General features: G+C 45.1%; 1 protein-coding gene across 1 annotated transcript; it reads left to right on the top strand.

Annotated features, from left to right (window-relative positions):
• The first annotated feature begins 1545 nt into the window (after positions 1–1545).
• On the top strand, positions 1546–27348 carry LURAP1L (leucine rich adaptor protein 1 like). The gene is made up of 2 exons (XM_084834481.1): positions 1546–2187; positions 26238–27348. Exons 1-2 carry the CDS (start codon positions 1930–1932, stop codon positions 26613–26615), a joined length of 636 nt encoding a protein of 211 aa, XP_084690607.1. The 5' UTR covers positions 1546–1929; the 3' UTR covers positions 26616–27348.
• The last annotated feature ends 207 nt before the right edge of the window (positions 27349–27555 follow it).

Here is a 27555-nt window from a genome sequence, read left to right on the forward strand (position 1 = left end):
AATAAAGGAATGAAACAGAATGAATTAACATATTATCTTGGAACAGAAATAGAAAATAAAGGAGGGGAGAAGAAGAATCCTGAAACTGTCCAAGCTGGGGAACTGATTGGGGAGGGATTTTGATGTGTTTTTGTAATTTCTTTTGAAAAATAAAATAAAATTTTAAAAGAAGACGAAGATGGTGGCCAGCAGACACAAGTTCTCCAGGAGTCTTTTGGCCCATTTTGTTGGGGGGTGTTTGGTGACTGGATCACAAAATGGTGTGTAAGGCTGCACAGAACATAGTAGGGCCAATGGGGGTTCTCCACTTCCCCTGCCCCCAGGGGGTTCTCCCCTCCACTCCACTCCCCCCTCTAATTCAAGATTCAGAAAGGGGATTTTCCTCAGGACCAGAGGAAAGGGTTAAATTCCCCCTCCACATATCTGTGATTCCAATAATTGTTAGTGCTGCTCATGCTATTTAGATTTTAAATGCAAAGATACATTTGGCTGGATGAGGTGCTGCATCTGCAGGGGGTTGGACTAAATGACCTCTGAGATCCCTTCCAAGTCTATGATTCTGTGTCTAATTTAAGGGAGAGAGAGAGAAAGAGAGAGAGAGAGAGAGAGAGAGAGATCGGGATCCCAAAACAAACCCAAGCTCCATTTTGTCCCTGTAATCATGATTGTCCCATGGTTTAAGAGAGTTTAAAATGTGAAGCTGTTCATGCTCTTCAGTATTGCTGTTTGTAGTAGGGTTGGCAAACTTGTTTTGGTGTTATTTGTTTTGCTCTAAAGCAGGGGCTGGGAAGCCTGATGCTGATGAACTACTATTCCCATCACCCCTTGCCACTGGCAGGTTGGCTGTGGCTGCTGGGAGTTGGAGTCCAGCAACGATGGAGGGATACAGGTTCCCCTGCCCAGCTCTAACATATCAAGAACGTAGAAGCAGTTGTAAAGCATGGAATGGCAGCGGGGGAGAGAAAAAGAAAAGTTCGTTGTTCTTTTTACTTCACGACTAAAGTAATACAGGTGACCGTCGGGGGGGGGGGGGGGTCTCCTGTAAGGCCATGAAGTCCAGGGGGCTGCAATTACCTAGCGCCACGCTGCGCCGTCGTTGGATCGCGGCTAGACAGGCAGAGGAACTACAAAGCAACGTTCCCTGTGCTGGTTTAGGGGAGGTGGGAAGGAGTCCCCGGTCTAGGCATCACGGTAGAGGGGTTGTCCCTTCGCCGGGCCACCTGCCAGCCACCGCGGTGTAAAGTTCCAGCCCGTTCGGGAAAACGCCGTCGACTCGGATCGAAGCGGCTCCATCGCCCAGCCAGGCTGGCCGCTCGCTTCAGGACGTGACACCGGGCTACTGGAGAGCAGGGGGCGGGCGAGGGAGGGAGAGGGGGAGGGAGAGAGGGAGGGGGAGGGGGAGGGGGAGGGAGAGAGAACCAGCTGCCCACTAAGCCCCGTTCCGCCGCCCGCTCGTCCAGGGGGGCCGCCGCTTGCCAGAGCCACGCAAGCGCCGGCGCCCGCGGGAGCGAGAGGAGGAGAGCAGCCGCCGCCCCGGCGCTCCCCGCAGCGGGGCCGGGCTCTGCCCGCGCCCTGCGGCCGCCCGATCGCGCGCTTGGCGGGGCCTGTCGCTCGCTCATGCGAACTCCCCGCGGCCGGAGTCTGCGGCGCAGATGATGCAGCTGCTGGCGGGGAGCAGCAGCAGGCGCGGCGGCTGCCCCCGCCGACCCCCGCGGCGGGCCACCCGGCTGGCTCGTGGCCGCTGCCCGCCCGGCCGCCCCCGCCTCTGACTGGCGCTGCCGCGGCGGCGTCCCGGAGCCGGGTGGCATGGAGAGGTCGGCGAGCGCCGGGCGCTGCGGCTGAGGGCCGGGCTCTCCGCCCTCCCCTCTGCCGCCGCCGCCGCCGCCCGCAGCGGCGCCCTTGATCCGACAGCCCGCGCGACTGCCCGCCATGGCGGATCGCGCCCCGCTGCCGGACCTGCGAGACGTCGAGCTCAAGCTGGGGCGCAAAGTCCCCGAGAGCCTCGCGCGCGCCCTGCGCGGGGACGAGCCCGCCGCCGCCCGCGACAGGGAGAAGGGCCGCGAGCAGCCCGGCGGGGCCGCCGGCGCCGCCGCCGCCCCCAGAGCCGCCACGCTCGGCGGCAGCCCCAGCCGCTCCGGCGCCCTCGAAAGACTGGAGACCGAACTTCACTTCCTCCGGCGAGAAATGGTGAGTGCCCGTCGCGATCGCGCGCAGACACGCAACAGCGAGCGCCGCGGCGGGATGCCGGGGCGACCCCTGCTCGCCACTCCTTCGTGCCCTCGCCCCTGCGGTCCGCCAGCCTTCGCCTGGCTTCGCTTTTGTTGGGGACGCTCAAATTCGTGGGATTCCCCGGCCGTTTTCAGAGCCCCCCCCCCCTTTCCGTATTCCGTTCACTCTTTTCCCCGTCAGATTATAATTTCGAAACAGAACGAGTGTAAACTTTCGAGCGACAGTGATTCCACCACGTCGGGTTTGATCCGAACCGGGGCGGCTTAAAAATCAGGGATAGGGCCAGAATGCCGTTCCTTTTTTTTCTTTGTGATGCCAGTGAAATAGACGAGAGGGCCTCTGAGCATGTACAGAAAGGGTTTTCCCTCACTTCTTTGGAGTCATCGCAGTCAGAACCCTGCCTACCTGGGGTTAACATCCAGGCTTCTGTCTCATAAAGGTACAGGGTACAGTCAACCTGAAACCCAACTCTTCTCCGTTTAGACACTAATCCTTGAGAGAGTTTATTTAATCAGTATACTACCCCCCCCCGGGGGGGGGAGTGGAGGTGGAGAGCAAGTTGTGTTTCCAGTGTGTTCATTTACTGCACTTGATCTTTACCAGGCACAGCAAGCCACCTGCCTTCAAAGCAGTTACAGGCAACTTTTGATTAGCAAAAGCAGCAGAATCCAAAATGTGGGAAGTGGATGTGAAATTTCCATATGAAATCCCATGCCGCCCGCATGACACCTTTTCCTCGATACTGCCACAAATCCAATTTTGCTCTAAAAGTCTATAACTGGGAGTACAGGAACCTCCCTTGGAGCCACACGCTGTGTGTGCTTGTGTGTCTGTGTTTGTGCATGCTAAGCGCAGTTTGTCATGAATTTGTTCCTATTGGAGCGATCTGCCAGCATGTAGATATCTGAACGTTGTCTCACCCAGGATCCATTACTATGTTATCTTGAGCCTGGATGCTCTGAATCATAAAGACAGCTCTTATCAAAAGAAATATATGCCTCGAAAATAGGGGATACTCCCTAATGAGGACTTTGGCACATTTCTTATCAGAGTCAGATCAGGCTTCTGCTCAATCCAAAATGGAAAAATAAATGATTTAAAGAGGGAATTGTTTCCGTAAGGCAGATGTTTACCTACATAAGAGGCTTGCCAACATAAATTTTTGTCTTTGTTTTGAATTTGCTTGTTTCCATCCCTTGGCCCCAGAAATGAACTCCACTCCCACACCCCATCTTTTTTTCTTTTTCTTTTTGGCTCTTGCTCTGCTCTCAAGGCCTTAATTTGTACCCTGAACACCAAAAATAATCTTGAATCTCTTCTCAGTACCATGGATAGTTCCTGGAATATTTTGATGTAATCGTAGAGAAAGGGACCGCTGGGCACGTGCAGAGTATATTTTCTTCACAGCTGAACAACCGTAGCCACGATCTTAGGTCACTTCGCTTGAGCACAGAACCTTTCTTTTCTTTTTTGTTTTTTAGACATTAAGGAGAACGGCACTATTCATACCAACCCACCTCAGTAGAATCACTGTTTTATATGTGAAGTAACACATGTGAGATAAGTACACATTTTTGCAAGGGAAAATGGGAGTGAAAGTTATGAATGCTGGCAGTACTCTCAAAGTACTCCTCAATGCAAGGGGAACCTGTGGCCTTCCAGAAGTTGTTAGACTACAACTCCCATCATCCCTGACCACTGGCCATACTGGCTGAGGAGAGTTGGAGCTCAACAACCACATGTTGCCCCTGTATTCATATAATATCTCCATATTCACGGAGTGCTTCTCCCAGCGTGAACCTAAGCGTACACTACATTCAGAATCAAAGGCCCTCCTCCAGATGCCTCCTCCTAGGGAGGCTCAGAAGGCAGCAACAACAGAGAGGACCTTCTTGGTGGTGGCCCCCCAGTTCTAGAATGATCTCCCAGACAGGTCCACCTAGCACTTTTCAGGGCCAGGTTAAGACCTTTCTCTTCTCTTAGGCATTTGGCAGCATATGATGAGGTTTTAATCAGGTCCTGGATTTGTCTTACAGTTGATTGAATAAAATTGTTTTTAGATGTGTTGTTTGTGTCTGTGTGCTGTCTGTTTATATGTTGTTATGTAAATGGTTTTACACTTTGTATAATGTATTTTTAATGGTTATTAATCTTTGTAAACCACCCAGAGAGCTTCAGCTATGGGGCGGTATAGAAACGTAAATAACAATAATAATAATATCTGTTTTTAACGCCACACTGACTTCTGCTTGCAAAAACCCCTGGACACGTTCTAAAAGAAATGAAACACCGCCCCCATCAAAACATGTATGCATTCTGTACTCGGTATTCTTTTTGTATATTTACTCAGAACTGTTTAAGAAGTATGATTCCCCATTTGTTTCTCCATGAACTGAGTGCAGCCCACCAAGCATTAGCACTGCGCAGTCTCCATTTGTTAGGTCAGTGCTTGCACGGGGTTCCTGATCAAGCCCCCAGATAGGGAGGTCAGCTAATGGGCCAAATCCTTTGCAAACTCAGAAAAACAAAACGAGGGAACCATTGAAATGGCTGCTCATCGGCAGGGTTTGGTTGACTGTATCTGTTAGTTTTAATTTTACTCTCCATGTTTTTTGTTCTTCTCAGAACACAGGGGGGCGGCTGACCTATCCTTGTCCACCAGTTCTGGCCACTCTGCTGATATATTTATTTTCCAGTCCACCACAGATTGCAAGATGAGCAGCTGAGTGTGCTTGTTGAACGCCTAGCTGTGGCGGAGCCAACAGTAACATTTTATGCATGTGGTTTAGGGAGGCCCTTCCCTCCTGGCTCAACCCGTTTAGCATGACTTGAGTCGGCAAATCCTTCACTGTTGCGTGCTGTTGACAAGAGCACCTGAAGAGCATGCACACGGCAGCTGCCCTGATCAGAACACCCACGCTCAATCCCATAGCTGAACTGTCTGATACTTAGGCGATGAGCAGTCCCACCAGTGAAGGCCGGCCTTTGAAAGAAATTTGTCCCAGTCTTGCAGGCTGTGATATCCCTACATAAACCGGGTTCAAGGTTGCCTTGAGGGGGACAGTCCCTAGATCCGGTAGCCCAGGGTGCAGAACCTCTTTCAGCCTGAGGGCCGCATTCAATTTTGGAGAAGGTCTCAGGGGCCGCGTTCCAGTGGCGGGTGGCGGGCAGAACCAAAGGCAAAAGGGGTGGGGAGAAAATACAAAAAAGACCAGCACCTTTTAGCTTAAAGCTCTTACTGCCATTATGTCAGCCTTGGGGAGACATTACAACCTTTCAGAATGGGAAATAAAAGCCAATAAACCACCAAAGCTGGGTAGTCAGGGGAAAGGGGGTGTGGCCAGGGGAAAGGGGCATGGCCTTCTGGGAAGCCCAGGCAGCTGGTTTGAGACCCCAGGCAGGCTGGATTTGGTCCACGGGCCTGAGGTTCAACACCCCTGCAATAGCCCCATTTCTGCATACTGTTCTGGACCCAATCCAGTCTTTTTGAATTGCAGCAGGAGCCTGAGGCCCTACAGCTACACTCATGTAACCCCCACCCCTCCTGCACTGACACGTGGTACCTCCTTCTGCTCTCCTTTTCATCAGTGTAGCTGAACATAATTGGGGCTTGTCAGTGGGAATTATCCTCGACAGCTAAAAATGGATGTCCATGTTCCGTGGCAGTATACCACTGAACACCAGACATACAGGACAAAATACCAAGCATGATCGTCATGACATTCATGCCCAACTTATGAGCTTCTAGAGGCATTTGCATGGGTGGACAGTTTCTGATCCAAGCCCAGTAACACAATTTGTTGAGTGCCAGTGTGGTGTAGGAGTTAGTGTTGGCCTGGGACTCAGGAGATCCGGGTTCTAGTCCCCACTCAGCTGTGAACTCACTGGATGACTTTGGGTCCATCACTGAGTCTCAGCCTTACCTACCTCACAAGGTTGTTGTGAGGATAAAATGGAGAGGAGGAGAGGGTCACGTCTGCCGTCATAGGCCCCTCAAAGGAAAAGGCGTGATATAAATGTAACATATAAATAAATCATAAAATAGATTTATAGTCTTATATGCACTGTGACGGCATTAATCTCATAGATCTCTGGATCTGGCCATTGTGTTGTTTACTTTGAGTATGCTGACAGTCAAAATTGTTAGCTTGTTAGCCTGCAATGACAGCTCCTCACCTGCCGACTAGAACAAGCAATGCAAGCTTGCCTCAGGCCCTCACGCCCTCGCTGTGTATTTTGGATTTTTCCTAGATACCATTGCGCTTTCTGTGGCAATGTGAACTCCTTTAGAGATAACAACCCTGCCATTGTCTCTCACTGTTTTTCTTAGGAAGATAGGAGGTGGCAGCACTCGGCACCCTTGTGCTGGGGCCCAGGTACCCGACCCAGGCCCACCGGTGGTCCATTTGGCCCACTCATCCTCCTGATCCCTGTGGCAACAATGACAGTGGCGGGGAGTAGTTTTGATTTGCCCACAATGCCTTGGGGCACCTAATGTAACATTGCAGGGAAATTTAAATGGCGGGTGACTTTCTGGACTTAGCCACTGCTGCCAGGTAAACTAACATCTGAGGGGGCAAGACGGGGAAGCAAGCAGGCATGCGGGCCCAACCCTACACATGTTACTAGAGCCCCTGTAACTTGGAACCAGCCCTGGTATAAGATAAAGCATGCAGGCAGTATTCTACCAAATTTCTCAGTACAAAATCCTATCTTTTACTGTCCGCCCAATGGATGCGAATGCACTGGGACTGACAACTTTAAAAAAGTTATGCAATTACATTATATTTTATTAATATTTAACATAATTAAATAACTTCAGCTACTTGTATTTATGTTCTGGCTCTTCTACAATGATTCCCCATTCCCTTAAGGCTGTCACAACATAATATCTTCCCACGTGTCTGTCCACAGAAAACTCATTATGTAAATAGGCCATGTGTTACTCAACTGCACTCCCTTCCCAATGCAGTATTAGTAGGAGTAGTTTGGGAAAAATATATAGACCTCATTACTTCCCAAACCCTAAATGCTGTTGTGAGGAGTTGTAAAACATTCCCTACTTCAAAAGCCCTGCAGAATTTTTCCTTTGGAACAACAATGTTGCAAAGTATTCATTATAATACTTGGGGACTTAAATAAATAAATAAATAAATAAAGTAATCCTACATCCAAACCATGCCAAAAATAGTTCTAGTTCTCCCTTGAGAATAAATATATTAGATTAGAATATAAACACAAGTTTGCCTTGGCTGCACTTAGAATCTGTGCAGTATGCCAAGTCTTCTGTCGACAATCTCATGTTAGCACTTTAATATTGTGCTTGTCTTTATACTATTTAGTATTACTTTTTTTTACTAATTTTGTTGCAAGGGCCTATGGGTAGAACAATGCAATGTCTCGCAGGAAAATGTGCATTAAAATATGTTAATAGGGCAACTGAGTAAGCAGAAATTTCATCGTTCTGGGGTGTGGGGGGGGCTTAATTTCAGTTAACCATGTTTTTAGAGATGTTTGTTTAACAAGTTGTAAACATGATTGTTTTGCATCAACCCTTACAAAATATGTATAAATTGGGTGTGGCCAAGGCAAAACATGTGTACAGAATTGTTTTTTGCTAAGAAGCATACCCAGGCAAGATGGTAATAGAATAGCCCTGTTGTCCCAAGGATACATCTGATTCGCATGCAGTGACAACTGTGAGTATGGGTTGTTGAATCCTGTGTAGTTGTTATGTGCAAACCTGGAACTATGGGCTAACATATGTTAACTGTGAACAATCCAGGAAGGGGACCCATGGTTTATTGTTGGGTTGTGAACTCTTGGTCGTTTTAACTGTGGTTGGTTGTTACTTTCAAACCCAGTAGCAGGGGTTGTTTTGCCAGGCTATATAGAGGTCATGGGCAAGAATGGTTGAAAAACCTGGTCACTCTGCTTGCCAGTACTACAGCACTGCAAAGGCATTTGGGATACAGGGAGGGAGCAGGCGAAGGAGGAGGGAATCAAACAACCCAGGCACTGAAAAAAACAACTTGCACTTTGCACTATTGTCTGACAAGCAAATCGTGGATAAACGCTGAGTAAGGCAACAACCCATACTCTGGGTTGTTGTTACGTGCCTACCAGGTTGTCCATGAAGTATTTCTGTGGCAATTTGGTGAAGTGTAAAGGCAGCTAGACCAGCCCTTTAATTCTGCCAGCAATATTCCCACAAAGAAAGAAATTGTCAAGAGAGGTTATAGATTCAGCACCCCACAGGTAGAGGGGAAGGGCTGCCCTCCTTCCTTGGGAAGGGGCTATGACTCAGAGGTAGAACAAACACTATGCAAACGTGAGGCCCCAGGTTCAACCCCCGGCATCTCCAGTTAAAAGTAGAAGGGAGAACTGCTGCTGGAGGGAATACACCAGCCTTCCCTAGCCTGGCGCCCTCCAGATGCTTTGGACTACAACTCCCATCATCCCTGACCATTGGCCACACTGGTTGGAGCTGATGAGAGTTGAAGCCCAAAACATCTGGAGGGCACCAGGTTGGGGAAGTCTGGAGCAGAACATACTGTGCAAGATGGTCTGACTCAGAATGGATGGTGATTTATGGAAGCCCACCCTGTTCCCCATAGGAGCCTGTGTTGTAAGGGAACATGCTCACGATCACCATCTCCATCTTATCCCTTCGAAGCCAGAGGCTCTTACATACTGTAAATCACAGCTGGGGCCCTCCACATGATGGTGGACTTCGATCCCCATCAGCTCGAGCCAGCGTGGCCAATGGAGGGGGATGTTGGAAGTTGTAGTTCAAGTTCATCAACATCTGGAAGGCCACAGGTTACCCCATCCTGCTGTAAATCTTAGTAAAAGTCTGGGAGTATTTGAGAATCAGTTTTGGCTTGTATGGTTAGAGCTTACACTTTCTGGTCATGTCCCCATGCAAGCTAGGGGACAGGGTGGCCTTCTGTGCCTTTCCCACAAGTGAAGAATTTCCCTTGGTGAAGAGACAGATCAGAAAACACATCGGAAACATTGGTGCAACTGTCTTTTGGGTCTTGTTTTTTACTCTTACAGCTGGGTGGTTTTTTTAAAAAATTCTTCTTGCCATCATTGGTTCCTTTTCCCCTGAGCCCATAATGTCCCAGAAGCAGCAGTGACCTTTTAAATTCTGTTTATGTAGTATTCATTTTTGAGGAAACAATTTCTCATACTCATAGGAGAGAGGACAGCTCTTCTTTGGGCTTTTAAAACACAGTCAGGTGAAGGTGTTTTAAGAGCCCAAATCAACGCTCCTTGAAATCATGAGGAATGTGAGGTATAATTTTATTTCTTATTTATTTATTTAATACATTTTTGAATTGCACCCTCTGCACCCAGGGCAATATACAATAACAATACCATTAAAAAGTTCATATAAACATTATTGCAAAGAATATGAATTGTTTTCTTTTTTGGCCCCTTTTAAATTTCCATTAGTTCTTGTTTTGAGTTGAAAATCTGTTTGGGAAAGAGCAATATATGCATAATAGCACATAATTGCCTATTTGGTAAACATATGGACATCCCTTGTAAAAAATTTAAATTGCTGTTTACTCAAGGAAAGGAAAAGGGTAGATTTGGCTTTCATGTAGGTTTTAAGTCCAAAAATGTGTAATCAGCACCCTGCTGTACCAATTCCTGAGGTGAGCTATTGTGCATTCACTATTATTAAGCTATCCAACCCCAATAGACCCTCAGGAAAATAATATTTAGATGTGTTGAGGGGTGGAAGCTTATAGGCTGAATTTAACTAATTATTATTTACCAGATACGTGAGAATGGGCTAAATGCTTTTCTGGTAAGCCAGGAGCAGGCCTAAAGAGTGTGGGGGGCAGCATTAAGCCAGCATGGGAGTTAGGAAAGCCAGCAGGAAGCCCGTGGGGCGGGGGGTGTAAAGAGATCTGTGCGGGCTCGGGGAGCCATATAGAAGTCAGCTTGGGGGTTGGGGAGGTTTGTTTGTCTGAATGGATGGAAGCTGCCTGTGTGTGAGAGAGAGAGGGAGAGAGAGAGAAAGGGGTTAGAGGTAATACAGGGGGGGATTTGGGAGAGATCCTGAAAGAATGTGATTTTTCATGTGCTCACAATAAGGAGGAGAAGGGAGAAATGTGTGAATATGCACACGTCTTTGCATGATGGATACATAGGGTGGGTGTGTGTGTGTGTGTGTGTGTGTGAGAGAGAGAGAGAGAGAGTGGTGATCTGGAGTGAGAGAAAAAGAGACATGGGGGGGTGCGTCGGCTGGGGGGGGGAGTTTGCCTTCTGTGAAATAGGTTTCTGTTGGTGCAAAAAACCCTGGGTTCAAAGGAGTTGTTTAGTGTGTTGGGGCTCAGACCCCAACTCTGCCTTGTACTCAGTCTTTTGTAACTAACCACACCTCCCATGGCAACCATTTTGTGGTGGTGCCCAGGACATTTCCTCAATGTGCCCACCAGCCCAAAAAGGTTGGAGGCCTCCTGATCTAAACAGATACTCATTCAACCTCTACACCAGGGGTGGAAAACCTGTGTTTTCCCTCCATATGTTGTTGGACTATAATCCCCATCACCCCTGACCATTGGCCATGTTGGCTGGGTCTGATGGGAGTTGGAGTCCAACAGCATCTCGAGGGCCACAGGTTCCACAGCTGTGCTATAGAGCAATGGTAACTGAATTTAATGGGGATGCTGGGATGAAGGATTATTTCCTTGGGGGGTTGTCATGGTGAAGTGGCTGTGCACCACTGAATGCCAGGGCCGGTTTACACGGGCTCAGACCTGGAAAGACTGCACACATACCAGGCCCAGCTGCATAGGTGGCATCTGTGCACACCTGAACACATTCCTTGAACTGTTGCCCCTCAAAAAAAAGAAGTGGAAGTATTCTGGCAATGTGGAGTCTGCTTGCAACACGTGCTAATTGCATGCAGGAGATGTGGGTGCTCTGAGGCCCACCACCATGTACAGATGTATCCTGAGGGGAGACTGTGTGAACTACCCCTGTGGTTTTGATCGCCAGATCCTTCACTGGATTGTGCAACAGGAGAGCAGAGCAGTAAGCTGTCAGGTTTTGTGATTTCCAGGGTGTTCAGTACTGAATTTTGGCCACATAATTCCCTCATGAACCAGAGACAACTGAGGGGGGGGGATTTATTTTACACTCCATTTTGCTCCAATTAAGGTTTGTGTGTATACATGAACATTATTTTTAAATCTGAATTCAACTCTTTCTCATGACCCAACACTCTGCGATCACCTGGCCACAGTGCAAGGCCTTAAACCAATTAGATTAAGAGGGATCAGCAGTCAGAATCCTCATTTACCTATCCAGATTCAGGCACAAGCAAAAACTGTCCCGCTCAGGCCACACGCTGTAGCGTAAAGTATTTGCTTTGACTCCAAAGAACCAGCAGTGGAAGGGGTGGGGGTGCGGGATTATATCACAAGATAGTCATGGATAATGTGCAGATTTAAAGTTAGTCCCCCTGTATGTTTATATTACTCAGCCATGATTCAGTCTTGCTGCTCCAGACAGATGTCCAGAACACATCATAATGAATCCATCACATACCATCTGCTCTGAAATTTTCTGACACCAGCAGCCGCTCCTGATTGCTGGGCATTGACCTAAATGTTTACACTTGTATCATCATGTCTGACAACATCAGTATGTTTGTATTAGGGATTTTCTGAGCATGTCTCTTGCTTCCATATGATGAGAAATGTGTGCCACAGAAAATGTAAAAAATCGCCTCCTGTAAAATGTAAAAAATTCTCTCCTGCTTTTTATCAAAAAACTGCAATGTCAAGTGCGCTAATTCAAGACAACTCTGAAGATTTCCAGTCCACCTGACTTGGTCCATCCCTGTTTTCCAAGGACATGAAAGGGAAAAGGAAACATTTGAGTTTCAATCACTCTCTTTTAGTGTCGGCGATTTTCCTGGTGCCATATGTTAGACATCTGTCTTTTATGACATTCAATCCAAACTCTTTCAGGGATAGCAGTCACAAATTAGCCCCCTGTTTATACTAATTTTCACCTATTACTAAGTAATATTTTATACAGATATTAATGATAACTTTTTACGCAGATCTTAATCATCTTAATAATGCCTTGGGCCACACCTTTGACTTTACATGTGAGCTCTTAAATCAGTGTGGTTTGCCAGACTGTAAGGGCTGCTCTGCAGTTCATTCCCGCCATTTTCCACATCTTTGTGGAAACACGTAAGGGCCACCCAAGCCCATGAAGAGTGTGGGTGGGGATGGAAGAATGCCTGCATCACTCCATCTGCATTGCTCTTCTTCTCCCTGGATTCCAAGACCTGGGCGGAGTTGCAGCCGGTTTTTACAGCCTTTTGCATTCCTTCACTGAGTAAACTGCTGGAAGAGGGTAAGCCTTGTATACTGTGGCCACTGTGAGGGGCAGCAGAGATAAGGGAGATCAGGCAGAAATTGCAAAAGGAGGGAAGGGTGGCTGAAGGAAGAAAAGTGGTATACAGAAAAACCTGTGGGGTGAGCAAAGAGAAAAGGAGAGTAACAGGTGGGGGGTGCAAATGTACTTGTGGTACAGACAGAAGAAAGAGAAAGCTATGGATTCAGAGGGAGAAAACAAGATAATGAAGTGCAGAGAGACCTTTGGGGAGGAAAAAGGGTGGCTGAGAAATGGAGCTTCGGTAGGGATGGACGAACCTGGCAATTTCAATTCCATTCAGCTTCTCATTTTTCCTACATTATGCTTATTCTGTCCCATTTCCACATCCATTTATGAATTACTTTTTTTAAAGTCTGCACAAAGGTGTACATATTTTCATGTGCCTTTATACGCTCTTCCAAAAATATGCATTTTGTGCACTTTTTGAAATATATGCTCTTTTTTTGGAAGCAATTTCACCTAATATAATGTGGTTTTGTGCACATTTTCCTGTAATACACACATTTTGTGCCCCTTTTTTATTTGCAAACTACGCTGCAAAACTTGGGAAAGTGAGAATACTGCTGTATTCCAGTTTGTGTGTAGGTAGGGATGTATGGATTTTGTAAATTCTGTGCTTTGAGGATTCCCTTTCGTTCCGTCATCCACTCATTGACAGAATCAGATTTTTTCAACTTCCCAAATTTGCACTTGTGAAAATGTGCAAATCCCCCCCAAGGGTGCAGATCCCCCCAAATGCACATTTTAATTAAAAGACATACCCACTGGGTATACAAGTAATGCCAGTTTTAGCCCTGAGACCAGTGGAGAGAGAGAGAAACAGCAGAGGACAATACGTGAGAGATGCTGATACAGATATATGGCAGTGCAGAGGGAGAGAGGCAGAGCAGGAGCACACTACAAGGTAGAGAGAGAAGGCTGGAGGGTTAATAGAGAATGGATGAGAAAGATCTGTGTTGGTGAAGAGAGAACATGACATGGGGTGCAGAGAGAAAAGGGCGGATTAACAGTGAATATGCAAAGAAACCAATACCAAGCTAAAATCATAAGGAAATATTTTCCATGGTTAATAGAGTGATGCAGCTCCCTTGAGTTAGTAAAAATACTGAAGTGGCCCAAAGTGATTTTAGCTTATATTATAGCAATGTTTAAAGGGTTTCCACACTTCATTTTAATGTCTATAAACTTTAAAGTAGGCAAAGGGCAAAATCAACGTGGATGTGAATGCTTTTGTCATGGGCTGATAGTTCAGGGAGGGGGCAGCATGCAGGGGTGCTGGGTCCAGACCTGATTTTACAAGCTCCAGGGCAGCAATGTAGTTTTCCATTGTTGTGTTTCTCACTGTAGCGCAGTGGTGGGCAACCTTTTTTCTGTAAAGAAAAACTCTACAGAATAACCCTCTTGGGTCATTTGTCAGGGGCCACGTGTTCTTGGTGGGCAAGACTGAAGCTAGCAATGGGCAGGGCCAGAGCCAAATGTGGGTGCATCACCATCACCCCTTTTCTCTTTCTGCCACACCCTTTTCTCTCTCCCCATCTTCCTTCCCACCCAGCTGTCAAGGAAGGGACAGATCACTCTTGCCAGAGGTCCGATCACATGCAGAGGGCTTGTGAGATTAGACTGAGGGTCACTTCAAATTAGGCCGAGGGCAGCTTGTGGTCAAACAGCCACAGGTTGCCTACCTCTGCCCTAGTGCCTGGAATATTAATTTGCCTGCCCTTTTATCCCATTTGCTGTCACAAACATAGACCTCACAGAAGTAGGAGAAAAAGGTGAAGTATTTGAGCATTAGGAGGAGAAGTATTTGAGCATTAGGCTAACCTTCTTCAAAAGGTTGCTCCTCCCAAGTTCTTAGAACCTAAGGGATTGCTAGCCATATAGGACTTCCTGGGACAGTTAAGAAATAATACAGTGCTGTTCAGGAAATACTAGAACTCTGTCCTGGATGCCCAGTGCCCATGGTGCTGTCATTGGGACTGGAAATTGGTTTTAATCATTCATATAAGAGTGGTCAACCAGAAGATGCTATCAGTATTCAGTACATACATGTATGTCAAAACAATGGATAACACCTAGGAGTGGCCAGATGCAAAAGAGAACAGGGCTGCTGTTCCTTTAATAGGTGTGTAGAAGAGGGCATTTCAGCAGGTGTGGGAGCCCTGTCCTCTTTTGCATCTGGCTACCATAACAGTACCCCTTCATGAATTAGAGAGATAAGAGGAATGCAGGAAGTATTAGTCTCAGAAGGTAGGGGAGAGAAGTATACATACCAGTCTTCCTGAGATAATGCTGCTGACGATCAGACAGTTATAGCTGCTGATGCTCAATTTCTCAGCATTTCCTGTCTGCAGAATTAGCAGCCTTAAGACAGATGTCTCTGGATCTGAACCTAACAACCTGAGCTCCAATGCAAATATGAAAATATGCAAAAGCCACGTTGAGCATTTCTAATTGATATAGAAAGCAGAATAAATCTTGTTTTAAAAATTAAACTGAATTTTTGTGTGAGCTTGGCACAAATATTTGCCTAAAAAATAAACAACTGAACTCTTATTGAGGCTGCAGTCTTGTAACACTAACCTGGGAGTAAGCCCTGTTGAGTTCAATGGGGCTTGATTTCAAATAGACATATATAAGATTGCACCGTAAATCTGCTAATTGAAAATAGGGATGTGAATCTGAGATTTTAACAACCTGATCCTGTTTGTATTTAGAACTACATGTCATGGAGAACAATGACAATTACTTCCACGTAAGGCTGTTATTTAGGGACACACCATAGTAGTAGTTACTCATGAGTAAGTCCCACATGCTTAGCATTGTCCTACAGGTGTGTTTAGGACATGTTGATGCTGAACTTCATCAAGTGTATATCTGAGATGTGTATATCGCAGGTTCAAATGCATTTAATGATATCATTAGATGGAAGTTGAAATCCAAAACATCTGGAGGGCACCAGGTTAGGGAAGGTTGCTCCACATGGATAACACAACCCTTATTCCTCAGGCTGATGGTTTGGGGTTATAGTAACATAGGAAGCTGCCTTATACAGAGTCAGAGCCTTGGTCCATCTAGCCCAGTATTGTCGACACTGACTGGCAGCAGTTCTCCAGGGTTTCAGGCAGGATTCTTTCCTAGCCCTACCTGGAAAAGCCAGGGATCGAACCTGAGATCTTCTGCATGCAAAGCTGGTGCTCTGCCACACTAAGCCACAGCCCTAGTCGAGCTGGTCTTCCCCTTGCAATGATGTTCTTCCTGGGAGGCAGAAGGGTGCAACCTCCCCATGGTTCTTAGACCTCTGGCCAATGGATGGGGTCCCGGTGTGCTTTCCTTGAGGTGTGCTGTTTCAGGGCAACTCAGCACATGGCCAAGCAATTCACATTGTAATTAGAAGGTTATGTCTTGGCCAATATGTCAATGACAGAGAGATCAAGAGGCTTTTGGAATCAAGCTGTATATTTCTAGGACAAAGAAGAGGTTAGGGGAAGTCTGGGGACTGAGCCCTTCTTGAGCCTGAGATCATAATAATGTGCTTGGCCAGGTGCTGTGTTGGACCCTAGAATGGCCCAGCTGATGATGAACTCCTCTGTGGCAGGATGCAGGTGTGTATTAGTGTCTTCAGTAGGCCACTTTCCTCAGCCATCTGCTGCCTCTTTATAATCTCAGGCTAATGAATGTTTGGCATCACATGGAGGACTTTTGGCATGAACTGAACATAGGTGGCTACACACAGCTGCCGCCATTAGATAGGATTAAAAATGTAGTCCCTCCGTTGAAGCAATTGACAGTACTTCTAGTTGTTGCAGTATGTCCCTTGTACAACCCTAAGCTCGCACAAAGTTGAAGTGAAAGGAGGGGAGCCAGTGCTGTGTGGTGATTAGAATATTAGATCAGGACTGGGGAGGTAAAAGGTAAAGGTGTCCCCAACCAGTCGTGTCCGACTCTAGGGTGTGGTGCTCATCTCCATTTCTAAGCCGAAGAGCCAGCGCTGTCCAAAGACGCTTCCGTGGTCATGTGGCCGGCATGACTGAACACCGAGGTGCACGGAACGCTGCTACCTTTCCTGCCAAAGTGGTACCTATTTATCTACTTGCAATTTCTTGCTTTCGAACTGCTAGGTTGGCAGAACTGGGTTCAAATCCCCGCTTAGCTATGTAGCTCACTGGGTAAGTTTGGACCAGCCACCATCTCTCAGCCTAACCTACCTCACATAGGTAGGTGAAGATAAAATTGGGGGAGGGAGAGAATCATGTATGTTACCTGGAGCTCCTTGGAGGAAAAGCAGGATATAAATGTCATGCATGCATGCATACATAGTCAACTGTGTAAACTGGCTGTAAATCTCAATGTTGCGCCTTGGCTTTCACTGGTTTCACTATTTGATGTGCAGGAGACTTTTTCAAAATGTCAGATGTGTCCACGGGCCCAAAAAGGTTGCATACCCCGCATTAAAATAATCAGGATCACACTAGGGGGTTTAAAGCCTCCCACCTCCTATGCCAGGGTCCTGACCTGGATTGGGCCCCTGCACTTACTTTAGATTAAGTAAGAAGGAAAGGTATGGCTGCTGGTTATGCATTCAAAGCAATTTGTAGCTTAGCCCAAATCTATGAACAACCATTTTGTGGGTTTGGGTTCCATATGGATATCTTGTGAATATATAGCTATGTAACGCCAACTTTAGATACTTCACACCAGGTTCTAGGTTTTGCAAAATATTAGAGAAAATGATACGCAAGATCTGGATGTGCTTATAGTTAATCCAGATTTTAACAGGCTGTTGATCCATTCTTTGAATTGTCATAGTCAATTTCTACAATCCCTTGTAACAGGAGCAAGAGCAGTGATGATCCACACTGGAGAAAAGCACAGCCAGTAAATTAATTTTTACATTGAATAATGAGAGTTCTTAAGAAACAAAGGCTGTGATCCTATACCCATGTACCTGGGAGTAAGCCCCATTGGACTCAGTGAGATTTACTGCCGAGTAGACATATATTGGATTGCACCAAAAGGGTATAGACTTGGTATGGTTCACATCTTGTGGTTTAGTGTTTTGTTTTTAAGGTTTGGAAAATCTAAACTACATTCCATGCAAAACGCCCAACCCAAATATAAATTTGGAATTAGGTATGTGTGCTGTTAGAAATATTTTCCACAAAGATAAGAGAAGAAATGAATGAAAACATTACAGTAAGAAAATAAAGCATTAACCTTTTGATACGCCCCATAAATGGAAACATGTAATAAAACAGGACATGATTCAGCCAAAATAGAGAATGTTTCAGTTTTATTGATTCATATATGCTTAAATCTCTCCAAGTGAAATCACTGAGACTCAATAGTGCTTATGGGTTGTGCCCATCATTCTAATGCAGTGACAACAGTGTTCAAATGTAACATTTCCACTGCTTTGTAGACTCTGGGCTAAACTACATGCTATGTTAAATGCAAACTATGTAGCTGACCCGTTTTCTCCCTTTTTTAAATACTTTAATGTAGGTGCGCAGGGCCCTGATCTGGATCAGGAACACTGCACGCAGGTAGGCAGGTTGTTAAACTTTCCCACCAAGCTGCTTCCCCCACTACATTCACCCCACAGCACAGAAAGAAGAAAGCCTCCATGGGCATCAATCAAGGTTTTTTTCTTTAGCCCCCATATGGCAGCAATTAAGAGGTGGGGGGAAGCGGCTGGGTGGGAAGGTTTAACACCCCACCCATGTTCAGTAGTCCTGATCCAGGTCAGTACATGCCCTAAAATTTAAAAAGAGTTAGAATCAGCTGCACACTGCGCATGTAACGCAGAACACAGTTTAGTTCTTAGAAAGGCCTTCTTTGCCTTCCATTTCCACAGAAACACCGGTCTGCTGAAATCTCCCAACTCCAGTGCTTTCTCCATGCCAGGAAATAAGCCCTGGCCACTGACGCTCTCAACTGCTCATCCCAAGGCTGCTTGTGTTCCCTTCCCTTCCCTCTCCTGCTGCAGTAGTAAGAAACAAAGCAAAAGCAACCATGTTGGGGCTCAAAATCCCGAGGAAATACACTGCTTGATTTAGGGTGCAATCCTTTGCATGTTCAGACAGAAAAAAAGTGCTACAACTGCCAGCATGCCCCAGCCAGTTGTAGGACTTTTTCTGTCTAAACACACACAAGATTGTGCCCCTATAGGTCCTTCTCCCCAATTCCAGAGGCCTGCTTATATTCTCACTTCTAGAAGACTTCTCCTGGCTTAGAAGCCCTTCTCCCCAATTCCAGAGGCCTGGTTATATTCTCACCCCTAGAAGACTTCTCCTGGCTTAGAAGCCCTTCTCCCCAATTTCAGAGGCCTGGTTATATTCTCACTCCTAGAAGACTTCTCCTGGCTTAGAAGCCCTTCTCCCCAATTCCAGAGGCCTGGTTATATTCTCACACGCTTGTTCATCCCTTAAATGTCATTCAAAAGTATTGTGTTTTGTGGGTGATAGGGACGTTCTAGGGATTAGTCATTAGTGATGGAGGATTCACACAAGCAAATCATTCTTTGTTACACTTGAGTGTTGCATATACATGGGTAAACCCAGCATTGTGTGATGCTGGAAGTCATGATGAACATATTCAGATTTAATTCTTTTCTTTATGATCATTTAACGTATCTCAAAGCTTTCACAGGTACTGTTGCCTTCAGAACATGTTTTAGAGCTAAGCCCTAATGAGACCCAGCACAAATGAAACACTGGGTAATTTTCAAGGATGTGCCACTGCATTATTGATGGATTGAGCAGCTGGTTTTCTTAGCTGATGAGATATGGATCTGGAAATTATTTTATCACTGTGAAGGAGATAACATATTATCTCATGGATCCTAGATTATCCCAGGGATTATAGTGTTTTGAAAGTGGTTAAAAGTATAAAATGGCATTATATTGTACCAAATCTATAATAACAATCAAGGACAAAAGATGTAGTATACCTCTTGCTTGATTTAAAGAATGTCTTTACTTATTCAACCTTAAAATACATACATACATACATAAATGCCACAATACTGCCAAGTTAAGCACTTTTGATTCCAGTTAATTTCAGTGGGACAATTGACTATATGCTTAACAGTGCAATCCTATGCATGTTTGTTTTGAAGTTAGTCCAACAGTCCTTGGGGAGCGGGGCCTTACTCCCAAGAAAGTGTGTGTAGGAACCCTGTTTCAAAACGAATGGAATTTACAGCCTGAAATCAAAGGTTTTTTACTTTAGTTGGATCATGCCACAATATCTCATAATCTGGTTGCTTGGACACTCACATAGGAGTTGAAAGACTGTGTTGCCCATGGACCCTAATTCATAAACAACAACGCCATAGAAATTATGCATTCCTTAGATACGAATCCATTCTAGCCCAGTTCTTTCTGTAAAAATACATCTGGTGCTGAGCTGTAATTTATGTGGCTTGCAAAAATGAATGGGATGCTTTTTTGTTGATTCACGTAAATTAAATTGATTTCAGCATCTCTGTTTACTAATCTGGTTCTAGTGGTAATGTTTAAACAGCTGGATGCATTCCAATTATGTCTAGACTAAAATACCAAGAATGTCCATTTTATCAGGAGCTTGATATAATAAGTCACCCGAGGGAGATTAATCCCGTCGGAAAGAGGAAACTTTTAAACAAGGCTTTTGGAAGTATCGAGCAGTTTACGGATGGGCCAGCAAGAGTTTTTGCTGGATGAGCACTTCTGCCCAGGGTGTACAGTTCGACAGCATGCTAGGCCTGCTAGGTCCTATCATGCTGAAATAGAATCAGCTTAAGAATTGTGTTTATTCATTGCTTTTCTATTTTTTCCCTTTGCCAAGGAGCTCTGGGCAGCATATACAGCTCCCCCACCCCATTTTATCCTCACCACAAGCTAGGCTAAAAGATAGTGATTGGCCCAGGGTCACCCAGTGAACATCAGAGCTGAGTGGGGATTTGAGACTGGGTTCATTCCTCCAGTCACAGTCTGGCACTTGAACCACTTAGACCTTGCTCTCATGGCTGTCACACCACAAGGCATCTAGGTTTCACCTTCAGTTACATTGGTGGCATGGGGACAGGTACAGGGCCCCTCCTTCATGCACCATCGCATCAGGTGAAAAGCTCTAGGCTTCTCCAAAGCTCCAGATGTATTGGGTTACAACTCCCATGATTCCCAGACTGTGGTGGGAGTCGTAGTCCAACACATCTGGAGGGCACAAGGTTCAGGAAGGCTGCTCTAGGCCATATAACAGGGGTCTCTACTGCCGCTCTTCCCTTCACCAATGCTGCCTGTCTTGGAAACGGGTGCGAAGCTGGTGTGGGGACAAACTGCGGTTTGGTCTCCTTCCATGTGGTCAGCAGCTTCTCACATTGCCTTAGAAGGCTGGGAATATATATGCTGTTAGAAGTGAATATATATAGGGAGCCTATATAGGCCAGGGACCTCTGTGCGTACACTACAGTTCCTGCACCCTCATAGGGTTGCCATGCCAGATTGCTGTGAGTGTCTAGAAATGCCTAATTTCCCATTAGCAACTTTTGCATTTGCATTTAACGACATTGAACAAAGTATTTCCCAATTATTTTTCTAGAAGAATACAATGAGCCGGGCTGACTGCATGCAGCAATTCCATAGAAACATGCCGGGGGGAATGGGCAACAGTGGCCCTAGCACAGAATTCAGCCTCCTAAGGAACTTGGCTCTCATTTAAAAATAAAAGTTTCTAGTCCTTATTGTTTTGAAACTAGGCCTTAAAGCAGGGGTGGGGAACCAATGGCCTTTGAGATGTTGGCCAGGGATGATGGGAGTTGTAGTCCATTGGCCATGCTGGGTGGGGATATGGGTGCTGGAGTGCAACAACATCTGGAGGGTTGTTTTCCACCCTTGCTTTAAAGATGATGCATGGCAAAATTTCAGAAGCCTGAGGAGTTGCTGAATAAGATCTCTAGAGAATGGAGTTTCAGTACCCCGTATAGCTTTTTGCCCCATCTCATGAGTAGCAGAAGCAAAATAAAAGATGTAAAGTAGTACAAAATATTGAATAAATTGTGTAAAGCAGACAAGAGATGAAAATTTGCTGAAATGCATAGTTTATTCAGTTTTCAGTATTAAACTTGTAACATTCTGAATTTTTTAACTGCAGACCATAAATATGGCACAGAACCAACACTAAGGCTAAAATTCTATATGCACCTGGGAGTCAGTCCTATTGAATTCATGCCTAATCTTTTTAAAAACAAAGACAATATGCCTTTTCTTCAAAAGGATTCCATACACTCATATTCTTATTTATGTAGATTTAATCAATTTATTGATTAGGGGCCTAACTACGTGTGATTCTAACAACATGATTAGGAATCACATCATTAGTTTCATTAAATTAGGTGCCAGGCACAGAGGGGGTCTGTAGTCATTGGCAAACAGTGCACAGCCATAATCTCAATGAGCTCCACTCCCCACCACAAGCAGGTCAAAGGGACTTGCTTCCAAGTAGATATGTGTAGGGTTATGCTGTAAATTCCATTGGTTTTTCACTGGCTAGTGTTGTCATTGCTGCTATTAGGTGTTTGACTTCCCTTTTGGGAAACTGCTCACCTTGCCCACAAGTTACTATTACAAATGGGAGGAAATTTGGTCATGCAGTGCTGCACTGTCGATAACTTAACATTCATTTTCATGGAGGTAGGGCACTAGAAAATCAGAAATGGTGCTAATCATATTTCTGAAAGATCTGCTTTTCTGTATTTTGATGCGTGAGATCCAAATTTTAGGTGCCCACATTGTAAGGAGGTAGGTGGGAAGGAAGATGGGACTGCAACTGTGGCTACATAGAAAAGTGCAAGTGAAATGGGGCTGGAGCAATGAGGAAGGCTTACAACATCTTGGACTATTTAGCTTAGGAAAAAAAGGCGAGTATGGGGAGACGTGATAGAGATGTATAAAATTATGCATGGTGTGGGGAAAGTGGATAGGGAGACATTTTCTTCCCTCTCTCATAATAGTAGAACCTGGGGTCAGCCCATGAAGGTGATTGGTGGGAGATTCAGGACAGATAAAAGGGAGGACTTCTTCACACAGCGCATAGTTAAACTCTGGAATTCACTTCCACAAGGGGTGGTCATGGGCACCTATTTGGAGGGCTTTAAAGGAGGATTAGGCAAATGCATGGAGGTTAAGGTTTTCAGTGGCTACTTGTCCTGAGGGCTGTATACTACCTCTCCAGTATCATAGGCTGTACACCAGTTGCTAGGGAACATGGGCAGGAGGGCGCTGTTGAACTCATGTCCTACTTGTGGGTTTCCCACAGGTAGCTGGTTGGCCACTGGGTGAACAGAACGCAGAACTAGATGGGCTTTTGGTCTGATCCAGCACGGCTCTTCTTACATTCTTATGTACACTCTGCCACAGCTCCCAAACAAAACTCTAGGATCCAGTCATCCAATTTGATGAAGTAATGGTGACTTAAATATGTCTGGAAGGAGGAAGGGGGGAAAATGCAGGTACCTTGCCCATAGGTATCTCTACCAATGTCCAATCTCCTGATTCCCAACTCTCTTCCAAACCCCTGAATGTACCGGTCAGTATACCTTACTGACTGATTGGATCCAGAGTGTAAATTAGGAGAGAGCGAAGGACTTGCAGGCAGAGGGATCGGGAAGAATGAATGAAGCTGAAACAAGCATCCTAGGGAAGAAGGTTGAGTGATGTAGAGGACAAAGGTGGGGCATGGAAAGTGAGGGAGGAAACAGTTGTGGAGGGTGCATGAAATGTGAGAGGAATATAAGTGGAGGAGGGAGTGGAACAGATGTGGGAATTGTGGAGGAACAGGAAGAATGCACCAGTCTTTTGGCCAGTGGTCAGGAACCATTGATCTAAACCACTATAGCAATAATTTTAAAAAGAAGGCAGTGTGTAATTCAGGATATTTTGATGGACTTGAGATTTCGAAAGAATCCATGGAAAGAATTATATGCAAAAAAAGGGGGGGGCGTCTTGCCAAAACAAGATAAAGAGCTCACTTCCTCGGAGTCTGGAATTATTATTTTTTTCTCCAGCTCATTGTGAGTGAACAATGCAGATGTTATATTCATATGTAGAAAAACAGAGGGCTGAAGAGAACTGTATGAAAGGCTATACTGCACAATAGATGGTATTCATTTAAAAAAAACTTTGTTGACTAAAACCCACTTTGACTAGCAATGTGTCTACAGTGTGTATCAGTTCAGAATTAATTACTAAACCTGTTTATGCTCTGCCACAGGATAATTAAATAAAATATGTATACTAGTGAGGGCATATCTGTACTTACATCCTCATTTGGAGACAAAGTGTTTTTCAGGCATTGAAGACCTCAAGTTGTTTCATTTAATCAAACATGTTGCAGATTCACCTTTAGAATATTGAAAGACACCACCCCCTATGGAAATGTTGGTAAAAAGTAATGATTTCTCCAGGTTTGCAGGGTGTGCTCTCTAATTTCTGGAAAATCTAGGGTTTTTACTGAAGTTGTATCACACACACAGATACTCACTGGGTGTAAAGTTTAATGAAGATCCAATGAACGTTGACATTGCCTCCCAAATTGTTGGAACTAGGGGGGCAAGGCCTTGGTCCTCTCAGAATAAAAATGCAGATAATGTGAGTTTTTCTCGTTACTTTTACACACAAACTTCCTAGAAGTCCAGAAGGTGTGTTAGTATTTCTATACATTCTGCAACAGTAAGAAGCAGCTTATTTGTCTGTCTGTCTGTCTGCATATAAGCCTCATTTCTGGATACATACCATCACCTTAATATTACTTATACAAAATAATATCTAACTTATCAGTAGCACCACCTTTTCCATATGAGGCAGGGGAATGGCATGATAAAAGCCCCATCTAGAACCACCCTGTGAGTAAGTCTGTTGCTTTCTTTTCCTGAACTGCTTTGCTAATGCAAGGGATGATGGTGCCATCAGAAAGCAGACAGGAAGAAAAACACAGGAAGTAGGCCTGCCTGTAAGCCATGTGACAGAAATGGCCAGTAAACCAATCCACTCCCTCTGCCCACAACTATTTGTCTCATTCACAACATCCGTCTCTCCCTCAGTAGGATTGAACACACAAGAAGAAGGACTTGGGGTCTATTGTAAGTGGGATCCCCACCCCACCCCGCCCCGCCCAATACAGACAGAGGTAACAGCACAAGGCAGTAATGGAGAAAGCAGATAGGTTAGGATCATAGCTAGAGGGAGAGAGAGAGAGAGAGAGAGCGCGAAGGAAAGAAAAGCTAGGCCAAGCTAAACGGAGGAAGCAAGAGGCAAACGAGAAAAAGGGGTGGAGGCAAATGAGAAAAAGTGACTGAGATAAAGGCCAAGGAAAGGAAGGTGGGGCAAAACAAGCTTTGATGGATGTTCCTGGTTCCTTTGATGGATTTTATTGATTTGGGTTTTTAAAACTGTGCCATCTTGCAAATCCTGTTCTGCGGGAGAGAAAGGCAAGGTAAAAGTAGTGTGCAGTGCTGCAATCCTATACCTGTTTACTCAGAAGTAAGTCTCATTCAGTTCACTGGGATTTACTTCCAGGTAAGCGTTCATCGGATTGCCACCTTAATAAACAAACCTGGCAGTAGGAAAGGGAGGTTGGGGCTTGTGCTTGCTAGCCCATTCAGCCACAACAGATCTTTATGGGCCACATTTTCACACACATTCCAGCTTTTGCTGGGCATTTTGCTAGCTATTAGTATATTGCTCAAGCAGTTACTCTGGTGTGCTTAGCTTATGTTGTATAGCAACCAAGGGGACAAGTAATGTGTGTAACGTTAATTTCAGCATTGCCCTAATTTTGCTTCTTTTTATGCTAATGAGAATTTAACTGATAACTTCCCAGTGAAACAGAGCTAATTAGGCAAGCCCTAATGGGCAGTTCTGTGAATCCTGCTCTGAGTCATCCCTGACATATCATCAATACTAATGCGTGTGTTCTCACACCATGGACAGTGCCACTGTTGTTGTCCTCATTTTGCCAAAGGTATATTAAGACAGTTGCTTGCTCAGCTTCTCACCGGAAAGCAACACACTACTAAACCTAAATGTGAATCTTTGGAATCCCATAACGAACCATGGCCAGGCAGAATTGCGCTCTTTCAGAGTCAGTGTTGGGCCTTGTAAAACTGAATGTTAAAGTGTTACACATTTAGAGGTCTGTGTGTGTGTTTCTAGATGGATGGATTTAAATGCAACAGCCTTCAATGCAATAGGCCAGGGCACATGACCTCTTTCAGCCCAAATTCCATTTTGCAGAAGCTCTTTTGACCCCAACCACCATTCCAGTGGTGGTTGGGGTCAAAAAACCAAAAAAGCCTGAATATTTTAGCTGAAAACGGTGAGTGCTAGTAACTAAGAGGCATTTCAGCGTTTTAGAATGGAGGAAAAACTGCACAAAAGCCAGGAAACTGCCAAATAATTGGTGGTTGGGGAAAAGGGCGCAGCCTTTGGGGGAACCCCAGAAGGCCAGATTGGGACTCCTGGCGTGCTGGATTTGGCCCCTGAGCCTGAAGTTCTGCACCCCTGCAAGAAACTGACTGGTTGTTCTTCTGTACGCAGATGGATCTCCGAGCCACTGACATCAAGCTAATGCGACAGCTACTGATCATCAATGAAAGCATTGAATCAATTAAGTGGATAATGGAAGAAAAAGGAGCTATCACCAGCAGGGGCAGCAGCTTGAGTGGAAGCCTCTGCAGCTTGCTGGAGAGTCAGGAGACCTCTCTGAGAGGCAGCTACAACAGTTTGCAAGACTGCAGTGATGGACTAGATGGAATATCCGTGGGGAGTTACCTGGACACTTTGGCGGACGATGTCCCAGGCCAGCGTACTCCCTCAGACATGGACCAGTTCAGTGACTCTTCCTTCATAGATGACTCACAGTCCCTACAAAAACATCCCAAGATTGAGTCTGACGAGTACTACTGTTTTGGTTAATAAGATGAAACTCTATGAGAGTCACATGTGCACTTGTATTTATGTCTCTTCTATGCTGCTATTTGTTTTAAGCATTTTTAAAGCACCTTTATAAAAGATGACCTATTTTAATTAAATCTGCTTAAGTCTGTCTCTCTGCCGTTGCTCCTAGATTTCCCCACCACCCTCCCTTCCTAGATGGTTTTCCTCCTCTTTTTGTCATCTTAATTTATTGCTGTGATTTCTTCCTTCTCTTTTATAATACCACTTTTGACTATTTTTTACAAAAATAAAGGTGAGGGAAATTAACTTGATCTTCAACAAGAAGCATGAAAATGAAAAAATTGACTGAATTCTACATCTGACTGACAATAAAACACTTTCCATTATCTGTGGATTTGAGTTAAAGATTCTTGACTAATAGCATTTTTAGTTATTATGACATTGTTGATGATGATGATTAGCACTTTTATATTGCTCCTCTGCCAAAAAAGGCTCCCAAAGTAACTTACGAAGACCAATAATATGACTAATAATAAGACAGTTCTTGCCCTCAGGCTCACAATCTAATGGCATGACACAAAAGGAAAAGGGTTTGGGAGGGGGGAAGAGTCATAATCAGAAATATCAACCGTTCTGTAACTCAGCTGGGAGTTGTCAAGGAAAATATCCTAACACTGGGGATTCGTGGATTTTGGTGCTTCAGGGTCAGAGGGAAAGGCCACAAAACCTTCCACATAAAGCCAATGCGCGCTTTCACAAAAAAAAAAAAAAAAATCCTTGCAATGAAGCCCTTCTGGGACTTTACCACCTCAGAATGGAGGTCACATTCCCTGTACATAGAAATCTTACATATCAAGGAGAAGGCTAAATTAGAAGCCTTTTTTCTCTGATATACTAAAATGGTATTTAGAAGGAAATAGAAAGATATTCAAAAATTCATGTTTCCTATCAGCATTCT

The sequence above is a fragment of the Heloderma suspectum genome, chromosome 2 (genome assembly GCF_057233095.1).
Source record: "Heloderma suspectum isolate Gila_16-S chromosome 2, 16-S_ref, whole genome shotgun sequence".
In the NCBI taxonomy this organism is placed as follows: Eukaryota; Metazoa; Chordata; class Lepidosauria; order Squamata; family Helodermatidae; genus Heloderma; species Heloderma suspectum.

Coding starts and splice junctions, on each gene's coding strand:
- LURAP1L (XM_084834481.1), top strand. CDS start 1,930: ATGGCGGATCGCGCCCCGCTGCCGGACCTGCGAGACGTCGAGCTCAAG. Junction 2,188..26,237: donor ACTTCCTCCGGCGAGAAATG/GTGAGTGCCCGT, acceptor TTCTGTACGCAG/ATGGATCTCCGAGCCACTGA.